Below are 15,336 nucleotides of genomic sequence, written 5' to 3'. Positions count from 1 at the left end.
GGGGGCATGACCTACTAAGAGGGATTATTGACCTGCCAAGGGGCACCCTGAGCTGGGGCTCTGAGGGCACCAAGGCCCAGGAAAGATGGTCCCCCAGATCCTTATTGACATACCCTGCCTCTCCTCCTGCGCACTCAAGAGCCCAGAGATCCAGACAATGAGTCTGCAGCCCTCCCCCACCACCCTCTTCCCAGCCGCACCTCCTGGCCCCACCTGCTCCCCCAGGCGCTGGGCTGGGTTGAGCTGGGTCTTGCCCAGGATTATTCCTCTCAGAGTGCCTCCTGTCTCTGCCGACGGTTGCTGCTGGGCACAGCCACTCGCCCTGGCTTGTGGCAGAGGGCTCAGGCACAAAGTGGGCGGTTAGAACTCTGGCACAAAAGACCCTGCCTGGATTCAGTCCCTTTCCTACATCTTCACTGCCTCCATCCAGTCCAGGTCTCATCTCTGGTTTGGAAGTGGCCTTCCAGCTGTCAGCTTGTCCCCCAGTTCTGCATAGAACAATCCATGTAGGAACCAGACCATGACACCCCCTGCTTAAGACTCTCTGCAGGTTCCCATTCCTCGAAAATAAAATTCCAACTCCTTAACTAGGCCTAGAAAGACACATGATGTGACCTTTGCCCACCCTCTGAGCGCCTCTCTTGCCCATCAGTCCCTTGATTTCTTCACTCTAGTTGCAGTGGACTCTTTGCTGTTCCTCCAATAAGCAGAGGTCTTTTCCTCTTGGAACTTTTCATTCCCCAGGCCTCTGCCTGGAAAGCCTTTCCCCTCGACCTCCTCCGAGAGGCTCCCTTTTCTACCTCACAGATCTCAGCATGAGTACCATGACTTCTGAGGCCTTCCCTGACCCCTGGTTTTATCAGAAGGGGTCCCCCTCTCCACATCACTGTACACCCAGCACATAGCATTGTCTGAAATGACCTTGTTTGTGTGTTTCCTGGTTTATTGCTCATCTCCCTCAAGAAGAATGTAAACTCCTTTAGGGCAGGTGCTGTGTCTCTCTCTTATGCACACCTGTATCCCAGAACTCCCTTCCCATAGAGTGCCACAAGGAGAGTGCAAAATAAATATCTGTTAAATGAATGATGAGGGAAATGGTAAGGGGCAGAGGCCAGTGGGTGAGGATGACTGGGGCCTTTATAGAATTACTTCAGCTCAGTCATGTCCAGTTCTTCTTTTTAATCTTCCTCCCCCTGCCCATCAGCTTCCATCCATTCCCTCCCACTCCAGGGGAAGGGGAGAAAGGATGGGCACAGACAGGCCTGAGGGGCTGGGCTGCCTGCTTGACACGTGTGTGTCCTAAGGTATGGGGCAGTCTTCAGCCCAATTGAGCTGTGTGAGCTGAGGACAGGAAGGAGGGAGGCCAATCAATCCTAAAGCCCACAGAATTGAGCAGAGGGGTTGATTTGGAAGCCCTGGACTGTCCCTTGATTGCAGAACTGGGAGTCCTTCTGAGATCCTGTGGTCCAGTCTCTCCCAGGAAGCCAAGGTGCCCTGGGCCAAATCGCAAGTGCGGAGGCCAGGTTCCAGGAGGGGAGCCTTTCTCGGGGCCCGGGGAAACCTGTGCCGCTCACTTGCAAACGCTAACCCACTCGGTGATGCGGCACTCTTCGCACACCACGAAACAGCACCAGTGGAACCGGCAGTGGCAGCGCTCACTGCGAGTCTGGCGCAGGATGTTGTGGCCGCGGCCGCAGCACATGCTGCCGCAGCCATCCGGGCCCGCGCTGCTCTTGTTGCACAGGCGGCCCACGGTGCCTGCCGAGTCCAGGCGCGGCTCGCGCTCGCAGAAGTCGGGCGATTTCTCGAAGTAGACCAGGTCGGCGGGGCTGGCTCGCCGGCGCGGCACAGGAGTGCCCGGGGCGGGCGAGGGTGCCCCCGCGGGGCCTGGCTCCAGCTGGCCGCCGTTGCGGTTGTGCGGCCGGATGAGCGTGGCGCGGTGGAAGCGGTTGCGCAGCAGCGCCCCCACTGCTCGGAACTCGGGCGTCACCTGCCAGCAGGTCTTGAGTTGGCAGCTGCCTGACGTGCCGTGGCACTTGCACTTTCGCCGCATGTTCTCCATCACCGCCTGCGGAAGGAGGCACCGTGAGGAGTGACGCTGGCGGCCAGACCCCTGCCCTCCTCCCACTGCCGAGACTGGCCTTCGAAATCTCAGAGGCTTTTGAAACCAGCTCCCATTGTACAGAAGCAAAGACTGAGGTCCAAAGTAGGGGCCCCACAACTCCCAAGTCAAGCAATCAGAATTCCTCTGCCGGCTTCTCTGCTCTGCTCCCATCCACCTCCAACAGGCTAGGCCATGGGAAAATTTTGTCCTTCCTGGTCCCCTCTGCTCCCCTCCTCTCCTGCCAGCCTTTCCTGCAGCTGCAGGGAGCCCTTGGGGCAGGAGGCTTTTGCTTCCTGAGGGAGGGGATCCCAGATCTTCAGGGAAATTCCCTCTTCTTCCATTCCTGGGGTAGGGGCCAGGAAAAGGGGGGGTGCCAGTCCCACTGAATGCCAGCCCCAAAGCCTCTGGCCTCACTCCAGACCGTGAGCCGGGCTGGCAGTGAGTTTGAGAAAGCCCCATTCCACTGCCACCGTCCCCAGGTCTTTGGAGGATCCAAAGCGAGGGGACAGGAACCTGGGAGACCACCCCTCCCATTATGCTGACTGGGACTCATTCAGTCTTGTGCTGAGTGCCACCAGAGGCCAAAGTTCTACCTGAATACAGAAGGAACCCCAGAGAGGGCCAGGCTCTCAGTCCTGTGAAAGTGGAGAGAGGTTGCCAGGCCTCCAGGGGAGGTACTTAGAGGAACATACCTGCTGCCTAACTCTTAACTAGTCTAGGATCCCCTCCCAAAGAACTCCTTGGCATTGTCCCCCCAGTAAGGTGGCTCCCACTTCATCCCAAGACATATTCTCAGGCAGGGACAGCAAGGATCTGGGGCCCTATGGCTGGGCAGGAGGGCCAAAAGTGAGGGACCCTGCCCCTCGGGCCTTATAGGGCTGTGCAGCTTGCATGTGGTGTCAGCACCACATGAGAACCAGCCCCATGCCTCCCCTCCCCAGGCCAACAACTCCAGAACATCTGCTTCCCACAGGCAGCAGCCATTAATTAAACAGTTTAACGAGGACGAGGAGGAGGCACTGTTGGTACAGGCTGGGATGGTATGGAAGCTTGGGGAAAGAGCCTCATGCACAGGGCAGGGTTGGGTGGGAGCTGGACGGGATCTGAGGGTGGGAGTGCCTCAGTTTACCCCACCTCTAAGTGAAGATGGGAACTGCTAGATCAGCTGGGAGTCTTTGTGGAGGAAGAAGATGAACTGGAGAAGGCTAAAAGTTAAAGGGAAAGGGGAGTGAAGTAGAGAATGCTCCCCAATAGAGTTGAGAAGAGGGCAGGAACAAGGTTGGAGCAAACTGAGCAGAGTCCAGAGACGGAGTGGGGATAGAATGGCCAGGAGAGGAGTGTGCTGGGCCACCATGAGGGCCAAGGAGGCATCAGAGTGTAGACTTCACACGGAGTGTACAACATGTACAGAGTATAGAGTTCACACTGAGTGTACCATGTGTCCAGAGAGTAGACTCCACTCCATAGAACAAGCAAGCACAGGTTCAGAGCTCAACTGCCTGGGCATGGATCCTGCCTCTACCACTTTCTCCACTAGTTACATCAGCTCTAGCAAAGCTTCTTTGTCTACCTGTGCCTCAGTTCCCATATCTGAACATGAGGTTCATAATAGTGTTCACATCATAGGTGGTTGTACAGATTAAATGGGCTAACATGTAATAAGGTGCCCAGGACAGGGCCTAACACACAGTAGGCACTCAATAAATGTAGGCTCCTATTCCTTTTTTTCCTTCCTTCTCCTTTTTATTTTTTTTCATGTATTTCTTTAATTTATTTTCAATGAATATTGGAGGGGAGAAGGGATGAAGGCAATCATAACACAGGTCCAAAGGGCCCCTAGAAACCTCTTATCCCTCTCATTTTCCAGGAATCCCCCATTATGGACCGGGAGAGGAGGTCAGAGTCACATGGAACCATGAAACATTAGAGCTGGGGGACCTGACAATGATCTAGTCCAACCTTCTGACTCTACAGGGGCGTAGAAAGGGTGACAGCCCAGGCCTAGATCCCTGAGGTCCTGACTGCCAGCTCAGTCCTGTCAGGTGATACTGGAGAAAATGGGAGGAACAGACTGCTCAGCAGGGGTGTGCTGATCCCAGGCAGGGGGCAAGGTCGGTTCATCCTTGTATTTCCCAAGCCAAGTCCAGTGCCTGGCATAAAGTAGGTCCTCAAGTCATGCTTGCTGACTGAATTAGGAGGGGGCAAAGAAAAGGTCGCTGAGCTGGTCCCAGGGAAGAAAGTTGGCGAGGGGGGGGGAGGTGGGATATAGGTAAAGGGATTTGGAGCAGGTCTAGGGGTCAGGGCTCTCACCTGCCTCCCAACTCGGTTGTTGTGGAGCCTCATGCGCGCGTGGATGTCTCTGTGAGGCTCCCGGGAGTCCAGAAAGTCCTTAGAGAAGCGCTCCCCAAAGCCCACGTCAGGGCTGCAGCCGCCCCACTCCCAGGAGTCCTGCAGGCCAGGGCTGGCAGGGGGCAGGGCGGGGTGTTCCGGGACCCCGTGGCTCAGCCCCTTACCCCTCTGCAGCGCGTCCAGCTGCAGACGATGCAGCTTGCGACGGAAGGCCTCCTCGTCTCCGCGCCGGGATGCATCGCAGCCGCATGCCCGCAGTTTGCCCAGGGCGCACGCGTTGGATACGGCGTGCACCACCCCAGCTGCTGCGATTGCGTAGGCAAAAGCGCTCTCTCTGAAACCTGCGAGAAAACAAATTCTGATGCGGCCTCGCCATCCAATCCCCCTGCCCAGCTTGCCCAGCCTGCCCAACCTTAGCATCAAACAGAGAAACTGAGTCCCAGTATGGAGGGTCTGATATAAAGACACAGAGGAAGGGAGGGAGGGAGGGAGGGCCAGCAGAAATTATAGCAGAAGCCAGGCCTTCGCCACACAGGATTCAAGGTGAAAGGGATAGTTCTCCTTGATAACACACTTGTTGCACTGCCTTTCCCTTTTCATTAACATCACCCAAGCAAGTTCAGAATTCTTGTGCTTAAATTTCTCCTGTAGGGCAGAAAATACCTGGTAAACACATTCTTTTTAAGATCAGGGATTTCATCTATTGCCTTTCATGGTGATATCTGCATAAACTACTCTGCAAAGTTTAACCTAAAGAATACATGACCAGTGATGGAATTCCAGTCCCCAGGGATGCCAGTGGGCAGGAGGATAAGTAAGAGAAGATGGTCTGCTCCTAAAGTGATCTCCCCCAGATTGCCTGCCAGTGTGCACCCGTGGTAGACCCAGCCCAGAACCCTCCCTGATGCTCCCCATCCTTGTCTACAGGACACACAATCACTCAAGAATGGATACCCCCCAGCTGCTCTGCCTATGGTAGAGCACTTGCCTAAGGTACATGAAGCCCCTGGGTTCTGTCCCCACTACCAACATAAAAAAAAAATCCTTTAGATCAGTTAAAGATGTTTGAGGGATGATAGAGGCAAGTCCAGCGTCTTAACTGGGGTCTGGCATATGGTATAGGGGAAGACACCTTCTGCTAGGTGCTCAGGAGACATCAAGGCCCTTCCTGACCCATGTATTCTCAGTGGCTCAGATCCAGGCCATTTACTTGTCTGCACTGCTTTCCCTCTCAGTGTTCCAGCCTGAGCCTTCCTCTTGGAGTGCCTGTGGCAGAGGGAGACCTACTAGATCTCATATCTGCAGGCTATTTCTTGCTTATTCTGCATCTGAGAAAGGAGAAGATGGACCAGTCTCTGAACTTCAGAGAGAGGTTAGGAGTGAGAGAAGCCAAGAACAAGAATAGCCCCCACCCAGGGAGGAAAATCCACCAGTGCTACTGTGATCCACTAAGAAGCCCACAACCTGGCAGGAGGCTGATGACCTCAGCAGAGGCCAGAGATTCAGAGGAAACAAAGACCCTGTCTGGGTCCTTCTACTCTCTGTGCAGCCTCACAGACACTGGAGAACCAATCAGGATGGACCACTCCTCCTCTAACTCTTACCCCTGTATCACAGAGCACTTTCCTCCTCTTCTTGCCTAAATGATGATGATGATAAGATAAGATGGTTAGTAGTTAAGAACTGATTTCTGGAGTCAGATTGCATGGGTTCAAGCTATGTGACTTTGACCATGTGATTTAACCTCCTCAGTTTCCTCACTTGTAAAATAGACTTGCTTCATCCAAGAATTAAATTAAAATAGTGCCTTATTCATATTAGGTACTACATAAACAACATTAGCTATTATTGAGAAGGTCTTCCTACAGTCTGACTTCACTCACTTCTGCATTTTAAGGTCTTTTTTTTTTTTTTTTTTTTTTTTTTTTTTTTTTTAGTACAAGGGATTGAAACCAGAGGTGTTTAACCACTGTATCACATCCCCAGTTCTTTTTTTAAATGTAATGCTTTGAGACAGAGCCTTACTAAGTTGCTGAGGCTGCCTTAAGCTTGCAATCCTCTTGCAAGTGGCTTCCTGAGCCACTGGGATTTTAGGCATGTGCCACCCCACGCAGCAGGTAACTATTCTTTGTTTCCCCCTGTTCAAGGACAGAGCCTAGCAGTTCATAACCCATTCTAAAATAAATCATTTGGGCTACTAGCAGCTCATGAAGCTCCCTCTCTATATAATCTATTTCCAGCTCATGGCATCTCAGTATGTTTTTTCATAAGGAGCCTAGCTATGATCAGACAGAAAGGGATGGGGACTGGGCTGGAGACTTCAAAGGGGATGCTGGGAATTGGCAGGGGAGCAGAAACTACTTTGGGTTGGAGGGACCTGGGGAAGGAGGATGGACCAAAGTCCCTGGGAAGCACACCCTGCATTTATCCCTTGCCTTTTATCTTTGGAACTTTGAGCACTTCCCTTATTACGGAGGAGTCATTGGCCCAGTCTAGGACACATGGCAATATTCAGGCCTCCAGAGCAACTTAGAAATCACCCTCCACACACCACAGCCACCACCAAATACACATGCACTATGCAAAATGAAAAAGCCCAAGGTCACAGGGGTTATGAAGCTGGATCCAGTTCCAGTAGTGACAACTTTCTGCTGAAGGACACTAGCTCCAAGGAAGTCTTGATGCTTAGAAAGAAACCCAGGTAACCCAGTTTCCAGTTCCTAAGACCTTGTGCACACTTGGCACTAGGAAAGAGCACAAGGCTGATTTGGGGTCATGTGCAGGGTCAACCACCATCCCCCAGGCTCTGCCACATTCAAGAGCAGACCCATAGGAATCTGGAGAACTGCAACCCATAGCCCTAAAAGAACATCCCTGTCCCATGCAGTTCAAGATGCCTTCCCCCACATGACAGCTGTCACAGCCACGTGCAGAAGTGACCAAGCAGGGCCTGAATGGCCACCCTGTGCTGCAGGCATCCAAGCCTCAAAGAAATCCATCCTACTTGAGCCTGCCCCCAGCTCCTGTTTAGGGCCCCAGTTTCGGTCCTGGCCCCGACTGTCTGGGGCAGACGCAGGCACTGTGCCATCTGGCCAGCTGGAGGGGGAAAGGGGTGGGGCCATGGCCAGCTGGGCTGCCCCAAGCAGAAGGGGGGGACTTGTTAAGATGCACAATTAGCCGCCCTGCCTTTGATCTGGGACAGGGACTGCCAGCATGTAAGTAGAGTCAGCTGCTGCTACAGGCTGCAGCCAAGGCCTGGGAAGGGGCTGGATACAGGGAGTCTTAGAGGCCAGAGGGCAGTGAGAACTAGGAGGGGTTAGAGAAGCCCGAGCCCTGACCATCCAAGTCAAAGAAGGAGGAGAAGGGAAAGGTCTGGTTTGCATCCCCTCCATGCAAATAATCTGCGCTTGCTCTTATGCCTGGGCAGAGTGAGACAGTGATAGAGCAAGAATGAATAGAGTGCATGTGGCAACACTTAGGCATGACACTCAATGGGGCTACACATTTGCACAAACATGGGTAGGTGTATATGTGTGTGTTTGTGCGTGCACATGACATTTTAATTTCTTAGAATACACTCTCATTGGGGTTGGGATTGTGGCTCAGTGGTAAAGTACTTGCCCAGCATGTGTGAGGCACTGGGTTTGATTCTCAGCACCACACATAAATAATAAATAAAGATCCATTGACAATTAAAAAACTATTTAAAAATATTTTTTTAAAAAAGAATATACTCTCTTTGCACCAACTCATCTTTGGCCACAAGTGGGAATTCACACTGGCCTTGGAGCTTGGAAGACAGTATGGTAGGAGGCTGGGTGCACACTCTAAAGTCAGCTGGCTACATGGAGTCCTGGCTGTACTGCTCGATTATAAGCTGTGTGACTAATGACAAGTTATCCAACTTCTCTTTTACATTTGTAAAATAAGGCTAATAGGATTTACCTCCTGGGGACTGTTTGAGGACTCTTCAGCATGGATAAAGTGCTTTGAACAATGCCCATCACACGGCAAATACTTAGTACATGCTGGCTAATTTACTGGGTGTCATTAGAATAATAGAATTAGAATAATAGTTAATCCTGTTTGTGCCTCAGTTTCCCCATATGAGTGCCACTGCACACATGCTCCAAGCCCTGGAGGCCTGGATGTAAAACCATGATTCCCTGAGAGGATGAATATTAAAGGTAGGTGGGAAAAGAAAGTCAGAACTTGGAGATGAGAGGTTGGACACTTACATTACTGGTTTCCCTGGGGCTGGAGCCTGGCTAGCTGCAAGGCCTCATGCCCCCTCTATGCAACCATTCCAAGTGGGTATGGGCCTTAGGGAAGGCAGTGCCCAAACTGTGTGGGAGTTCTCAGGATCTTCTCTGTGAATCTACTACATTCTCTTCCATCTAGCCTCTCCCTGACCTCCCATCCTTCCCCTTCCCTGTGCCTGAGCTCAGGAGCTCCCACCTCACATCTCCTTCCTCTCCCCACCTCCTGAGTGAGAAATGCCTCATGTAACAGGTATTATACTCAGCACCCCATCCAGGCACCAGCCTGTCTGGGTCCTCAGTAAAAAAGCTGGGGGGGGGGGTACCAGTGCCCTCATTAATTAGATCATTGGTGCCCTTGGGTTGGGCAAAGCTGCCAACATGGGCTTATATTCTCCATAGGTGCAGCTTTTTTTCTGACCCTCTCTAGCTCCCTGGAGGCCTCTATTCCTGTCCCATCTTCCCACCAGGCTGCAGCACCTCTCTTTGGCTAGGTAAAGCCTGGGTATGTTCCCAGGCTTGTTGAACCCAGATGTACCTTTTCCCCTCCCTCCTTCATCAGTCCCATCCCACCAGCACAACCCATCTCAGGGAAGATGACAGAACCACAGGAGGACAGTAGCAGCAGTAAAGAAGACCCAAGGAACCACCTACCCCAAGCAGTCTCTGAAATTGAAACTTGTCCAAAAAAAAAAAATCCACTTTAAAAGAAATCCTTTGGCAGCTTGGGTCAGAAAAGGGGTCAGCTCCCTTATATTCCACTTGGGGGAAACCGAAGTCACCTGACTCTCAATGGACCCTGAAAAGGAGACTCAGATAAGAACCAGACCACCAGGGGCTGGTGCCACCACAAGCGGCCTCCTAGGATACAAATTTAGCTAGTCCTGGAGGAGACAGATCAAGATGGACCAGGAAATAACCCTAGAGGAGGGTGGATCCAGATGTGAAGTGGAACAGGGGCTAGTGGAGGCCAAATGGAGGTGAGGTGGGGGAGTGGCAGTTTTCTTTCCGGAAGCTCAGATTCATTTCCTCCGGAGAGGGAGAGATAGAAATGAGCAACGACTGTGTGCGGGGCTGGGGGGGGGGACAGTGAGGGGGGACAGTGAGGGGTGGGGGGGCGGGGGTTTTGCAGAAGCGACGGAGGTAGGGCGGCACAGGCAAGAAGCCCAGCCCCTCTGGCGGGGCCCAGAAGCCACCGCCCCGCCCCCTCCCCGCGCTGGGCGCCGCCCCGCCCGGCTAGCCCCGGCAAGTCTCCCCCCTCCACTCCTAACCTCTCCCCCCACCCGTCCCCCCAGCTCACCTCCTGCTTATTAAACTGTGGGTGAACCCAGGAGCGCTTGGCCCCTCGCCAACCCAGCGCGGTTCCACCACTCCGAACTCGCCCCCAGTTTCAGAGACCCCAGTTTCTTCATCAGGCCTCACAGGCCTGATCGGAAAGCAACCAGGACGCCTGGGTTCACTCAGTCTAGAGGGCACGGGAGGACCAGAGGGGACCCGAGGCCGGGGAGAGGGCTGAAGAGCTTGCCCTGCCTCGCCTCGCCCAAAGCGTCAGGGGTGAGAACCTCAGCGCCTGGCCAAGCCCCCAGTGAGCGGAAACCCAAGCATGGGGTGCGGACCCTCTCCTCCAGGGCCGAGGGTTGGGGAGTACGCGGCTGCGGGAGCGCGGGGGACCTAGCAACCGGACTGCGGGAGCGGGCACGCGGGGCGGTGAGCGCCGGCCGGGCCTGGCCGGGGCCGGGAAGACACTGAGGCCCGCCACTCGGGGTCAGCCAGCGCGGGCGGCGGGGCCGGGCGGGGCGCGCGGTGGGAGCTGGGCCAGTTGTGGGCTGGGGGTCCCAAGCAGCCGCCCCTGGACGGTGGGAAAGATCGGGCGCGGGACAGGAGGGAGGGCGTGCGGGGCAGGGGGGCGCCCTCTTGGAGAGCGGCGCGGCTGGGGCTGGGAGCCGTCTGCTGCGGCCCGCGGGGATTAGTTCGCGGCTGCATGCCGCCACACGCGCCGGGCTGGGCTCCGCCGGGGAGAAACAGCGCCCCGGGCGCGCGGGGGAGGGAAAAGGGAGCGCGCGGGGGCGGGGCGGGCAGCCGGGGTTGGGCTGGGGGAGGTTGGGGTGGCCCTGACTTGGAGGCCCAGGGGACACATGCAGGAGTCCTGGTGAAAACCAAAGGTCCTAAGTTGGAGTACCTAGGGGCCTGACTCCTCCAGAAGCCCCGGACTCCAGGTATAAGGGTACCCCTTCTCATCCACCATCAGCTAGAATTGGACAAGGCCCAAGGAACTAGGGTCACAGGGTCCCCACACTGTCCTATGCAGGCTGCTGAGAGGAGAGACACATACCCAGCTAGGCAAATCCAGGAACCAGGGCCTCCATCTTGCCCCCAAGGACCTGATTCTGGCCCCAGATGCCAGGCCAGAGGTGAGAGGAATCCGAAATGAGTAATAAAACCACCTGCTGTCTTCAGCCCAAGCTGAAGTGGTCTCTGAGCCACTCAGAAGTCAGGAGAGGACAGGGAATGGGCTGCCACTCGCCTGAGCTGTGAGGGGAATAGGGGTTGGCAGAGCTGTCAGGCTTGCTGGTCTGGAGCCACCGCGCACAAGTAAGCACACACCCAGAGCTCTGATTCAGAGAGGGTTTTGGGGGGTGGTGAGGATGACACAGAGGCTGATGGTGTACCCGGCCAGCAGAGCTTCTGCATAAGTACAGACCATTGATTTACCTGCCCAGGCTCCCGACCCGCACTATTTGGCAGAATGTCATCCTTCTTCATGCCACTGCTGAGTACCTTCTCACAGGCTCTCCATTCTAAGTGTAGTTTACTAAAGTAGAGGGTAAATTGAGGCAGGTGACAGTGCAATTTCCCAGACTTGAGGGATTTTGGTGTTAGTGACAAGGCCAGATAACCCAGGAGTCTAGTTCCCTATTATGAATGAAACCTGCCACCATTGGCCAGAGACACATCTGTCCCATTTGTCCACCCCGTGACTTTTCTGAGGCTAGAAAGAGGCAGAAAAGTAGCATGGCTGGCAGATGTGAGAGGTCAGGGACTACCAGCTTGAGAGTGTAGATTTTGGATAGATTCTGGGATGGAGGTGCTGGATGGGACAGGAAGGGGAGCAGGGGTGAGTGGCAGCTACCTCTGCTGAAGATGGGACTCTCATAAGGGATCTTGTTTCGAGTCTCCAAGCTAGAGCAGTTCCAGCGCTGGTCCCGGAACTGGTGTTGGCACTCGTGGATGGCGATTTGGATGCCCTGGATGGCTGAGGCGGCCACGTCAGGGTGACGCACACACACCTCCATCTGCCGCCGGCTCAGGCCAGGCAATGTCAGGCAAACTGTGTTGGCGTTGAGCACAGGCTCCGGGGGAAGGTGGAGGCCCAGGATGTCGTTGGGTGCTGATCTGCAGGCATGTGGGGTGGGGTGGGTAAGCGTTTTGGGGAAACCTTAAGGACCCTATTTAATAATACACACTGTCTCCCAAAGGTCATAATCACTCTGTGCTTGAACTCCCACTTCTAAAGACTGGGCCCCTCAGTACACTCCTAAACATCTTCCTTTCCTTGACCTCCTCACCATCATCCTTCCAATGCAACCCACCCAGCTGCACACCCACACAGGCAAACATGTGTAAATGCACACACATCCGCTATGCCTGGCTATGCCTTTGCACACAATATTTTATGAGTACATCCCTAGGCACAGATGCCTGCCTACACAGGGCGCACCAGAAGCCCACTCTTAGAGCATGTTCCAGATGGTCACAATTACATAGACACACTTTCTGCACACACTGTGGTGAACATACAGACCCAGGAACTCTTACACACATGCACACTTCATCAGACATAATTACACACACACATCCACACATGTTTGTCTTAACATACCTGTGAACTCACACACACACATACACTACTGCTGTTTACCAGCCCAGCTTGCTAGGATCACTCTATGACACAGTCTTTTCAGCTGTAGTCGCTCACTGACCCCACCTGGGATACCTCCTCCCAGCCCCCCAACTCCTACTCTTTCAGGGATAGGGGATTTGCAACGTGGAAGGAGGAAGTTTGAATTTTCTGCTGGGGTAGGGGTGGGGGTGCGGGTGCGCTCCCCCAGAGTGACTCTCCAGGCTGGCCCTGCTCCCCTCACATACACCTCTCCTAACTGCCATCACCCTCTGAGCACTGCCCTGTCTCCCTGCACTGCCCATATTCTATCACCAGTCCAATCCCTTCCTAGGAGAGAGCTCACTGTCTTCGCTGGGGCACCCGCACTTTCCAGTGGCCTTGTCCCTCCCTCATTCCAGGGTCCCTGCCCCAGCAAGAGCACCAGAGGCCCCTGCCCCGGGGGTCCCAGCTCTCCAGGAGGGCGGAGCGTGAGGTGAGGGCTCACCTGGGCACAGCAGCAGCCAGCAGCAGTAGGAAGAACAGGAGCGCGCAGAGCGCGGGCCGCGGCTGGGGCCAGGGTCGGAGCCGCAGCCAGGGGCGAGGGTGGGCGCTGCCCATGGCGCGCGGGCCGGGCCGTGAAGGGCCGGGAGTGGGGGGCTCACAGCCCGATGGGCCTGGCGAGCCAGGGGCGGCGGCGCATGATCAGCTGGGGTCGGGGCGTCTGCGACACGCGACACACAGCTCCGACAAGACTCGGGTCACGGTTCCGAGAGCAGACGGCGCCCGCCTCCCTGCTCCATGGGGCAGCACCCCCGGGCACCGCCCTCGGGGGTGGGGGGGGGAGCGGGCGAACCGGGCACCTCCTGGCACAGGGGTCCGGGGAATTTCCCAAGGCCCCCTTGCGACAACTCCTGGTGCCTGTCGAGAGTGAGGGGGGTCCCGGAGGTACAGCGGGTGGGGACTCGAGGCCGGGGTGCCGGGGAGCACCCCAGCGCAGCGCCGCGAGCCTGTACTTCCGAGGTGAGCGAGGCAGGCGGCGGGGGCGGGGGGCGGCGCTGTGCCTGGCCCCACAGCCTGGAGAGTAAGTGACTGTCCCGGCTCAGGGAGCGCTGCCGCCTCCCTTTCTGCCCCCCCCCCCCCGCCGCGTGTAGTGTCTAAGGGCTCTACCCCACGTGACGTCACGACAGGGGTGGTGTGGAGGCGTGGACGAGTCCCGAAGCCACCGCGTCGGTTCAAGACTGGGCGGTGGGAGAGGGCGTGCTGAGGGCGGAGGAAGGAGAGGCGTCGGGGTCTGTGCGCCCTGCGCGCAGAGAGTTGCCTGTGCGCAGAGTGCGCTGGTTTGTGCGGGGTAGGTGTGTTACCGCGAGGTGTGTGCCCGCAGAGACGCAGCTGCCGGGAGCGCCCCACCCCACCCCAGCACACACCTGCTGGGACGAGATGGGAGGGGCTGTCCTCTCCCGGGTTCACCCTCCCCTACTTCTGGAGGGACTTCCCCGAGCCTGCCCTGCGAGGCAGGCCGGGGTCCTGCGGAGGGGTTTGGCAGCCTTTGGCTCTTTCTCTCCTTTGCTGCTTGGCTTAAACAGGTGCCTCCGGCTCCTGGAGACACCCTTTGCCCCTTTACCAACTGAGGGTAAGGAGGTCCACCTCATGTGTTCAATGAGCCAAGGAAAGGAGAAAATGCCAGGCGTTTGGAAGCCTAGCACCTTGGGGGTGGCACTTGCTGGGAAAAGGGATTCTAAAATCTCTTAATCCAAGAAGTGGGTTTTGAGGTCATCTTATTATGTCATGAAAAAATGTTGAAGCTCAGAGAGGGTCATGACTTCCTTAAGGTAACACAGCTTATTAGTGGAACAATGGGAACTGAATTCAGTTCTCGTGACTCCCAGCACAGCAGCTGTGGCCCCTACACTGAGTGTTGCTTGCCTGTGCCTACTGATGCTCTGAGTGTGCCCTGGCCCTGTCCACACATGGCCCTCTGGGACCACTTTTTTTCCTCCGGGCTCTGGCTGAACACCAGGCCCCTCCTCATATGGGGCAAGTGTGTTTGGCCCAGGCAAGGGCCTGAAAACCAGAGAGCTGGGGGAAGAGTCTGTGGTTTCTGTTTCTGGTTCTGATCTGGGCCCTGATACTTCCTACTCCTGCTGTGGCCTCCACATCTTCCTCTGTAAAGTGGGCACAAGCTTCCCACTCTACACATACACACCCCTTCCACCCAGTGCCCCCTCTTTCTGAAGAGAGCCCCTCCTGGCTTAGAGACAGAACTGCTGGAGCCTCTGGGCTCAGAGACAAAAGGGGCCCATTCCTGGAATTGCCCATCCTGGGGGAATTGGAAGAGAGAGGAGGGGTGTTCCTGTCCCCACACTGTCAGGTGGTGGGGGTGGCCTGAGCAACAGCAGGCTGACGGCACACACTCCCTCCCCGCCCCCCAATCTCTGCCGGCAGCCACTGCAGCTGTCAGGAATTAAGGGCTGGAGGCTGCTGGGGGTGGGGGTGGGGCAATGGGGGAGCAGTCTGGCTGGACAGCAGGAAAACAGCCCCGGGCAGGAAGCAGACTGCGTCAGCCAGAGCCTGGTTTGACCCTAGCCACCCCCTGTCCTCCCCACTCTCCCCCACCATGCTGTGGGGACAGGGATAGGGACTGCTTGGGACTACAGTTTGGAAAGGAGGTAGGGGCTGGGTAAGACTACTCTCAACACAGGAAGGAACAGGAGCCCAAGGTGGGAGAGGGCTTTGCAGGTGGCAGG

General features: G+C 55.8%; 1 protein-coding gene across 1 annotated transcript; it reads right to left on the bottom strand.

The window, feature by feature from the left end:
- Window positions 1-922: 922 nt before the first annotated feature.
- Wnt10a (Wnt family member 10A) lies at window positions 923-13,701 on the bottom strand. The gene is made up of 4 exons (XM_005330483.4): window positions 13,098-13,701; window positions 11,843-12,105; window positions 4,415-4,794; window positions 923-2,068 (listed from the first exon to the last, which is right to left on the bottom strand). Exons 1-4 carry the CDS (start codon window positions 13,208-13,210, stop codon window positions 1,571-1,573), a joined length of 1,254 nt encoding a protein of 417 aa, XP_005330540.1. The 5' UTR covers window positions 13,211-13,701; the 3' UTR covers window positions 923-1,570.
- Between the last annotated feature and the right edge of the window lie 1,635 nt (window positions 13,702-15,336).

The sequence above is a fragment of the Ictidomys tridecemlineatus genome, chromosome 7 (assembly GCF_052094955.1).
Source record: "Ictidomys tridecemlineatus isolate mIctTri1 chromosome 7, mIctTri1.hap1, whole genome shotgun sequence".
Classification (NCBI taxonomy): domain Eukaryota; kingdom Metazoa; phylum Chordata; class Mammalia; order Rodentia; family Sciuridae; genus Ictidomys; species Ictidomys tridecemlineatus.
This window is presented reverse-complemented; position numbering and strand designations above follow the sequence as displayed.

Bases quoted from the DNA above. Each gene is read 5' to 3' on its own strand.
- Wnt10a (XM_005330483.4), bottom strand. From the start codon at position 13,210: ATGGGCAGCGCCCACCCTCGCCCCTGGCTGCGGCTCCGACCCTGGCCC. The intron at 12,106-13,097 runs GTGAGCCCTCAC...ACATGCCTGCAG, and splicing joins CTGGCTGCTGCTGTGCCCAG to ATCAGCACCCAACGACATCC. The intron at 2,069-4,414 runs GTGAGAGCCCTG...CTCCTTCCGCAG, and splicing joins ACAACCGAGTTGGGAGGCAG to GCGGTGATGGAGAACATGCG.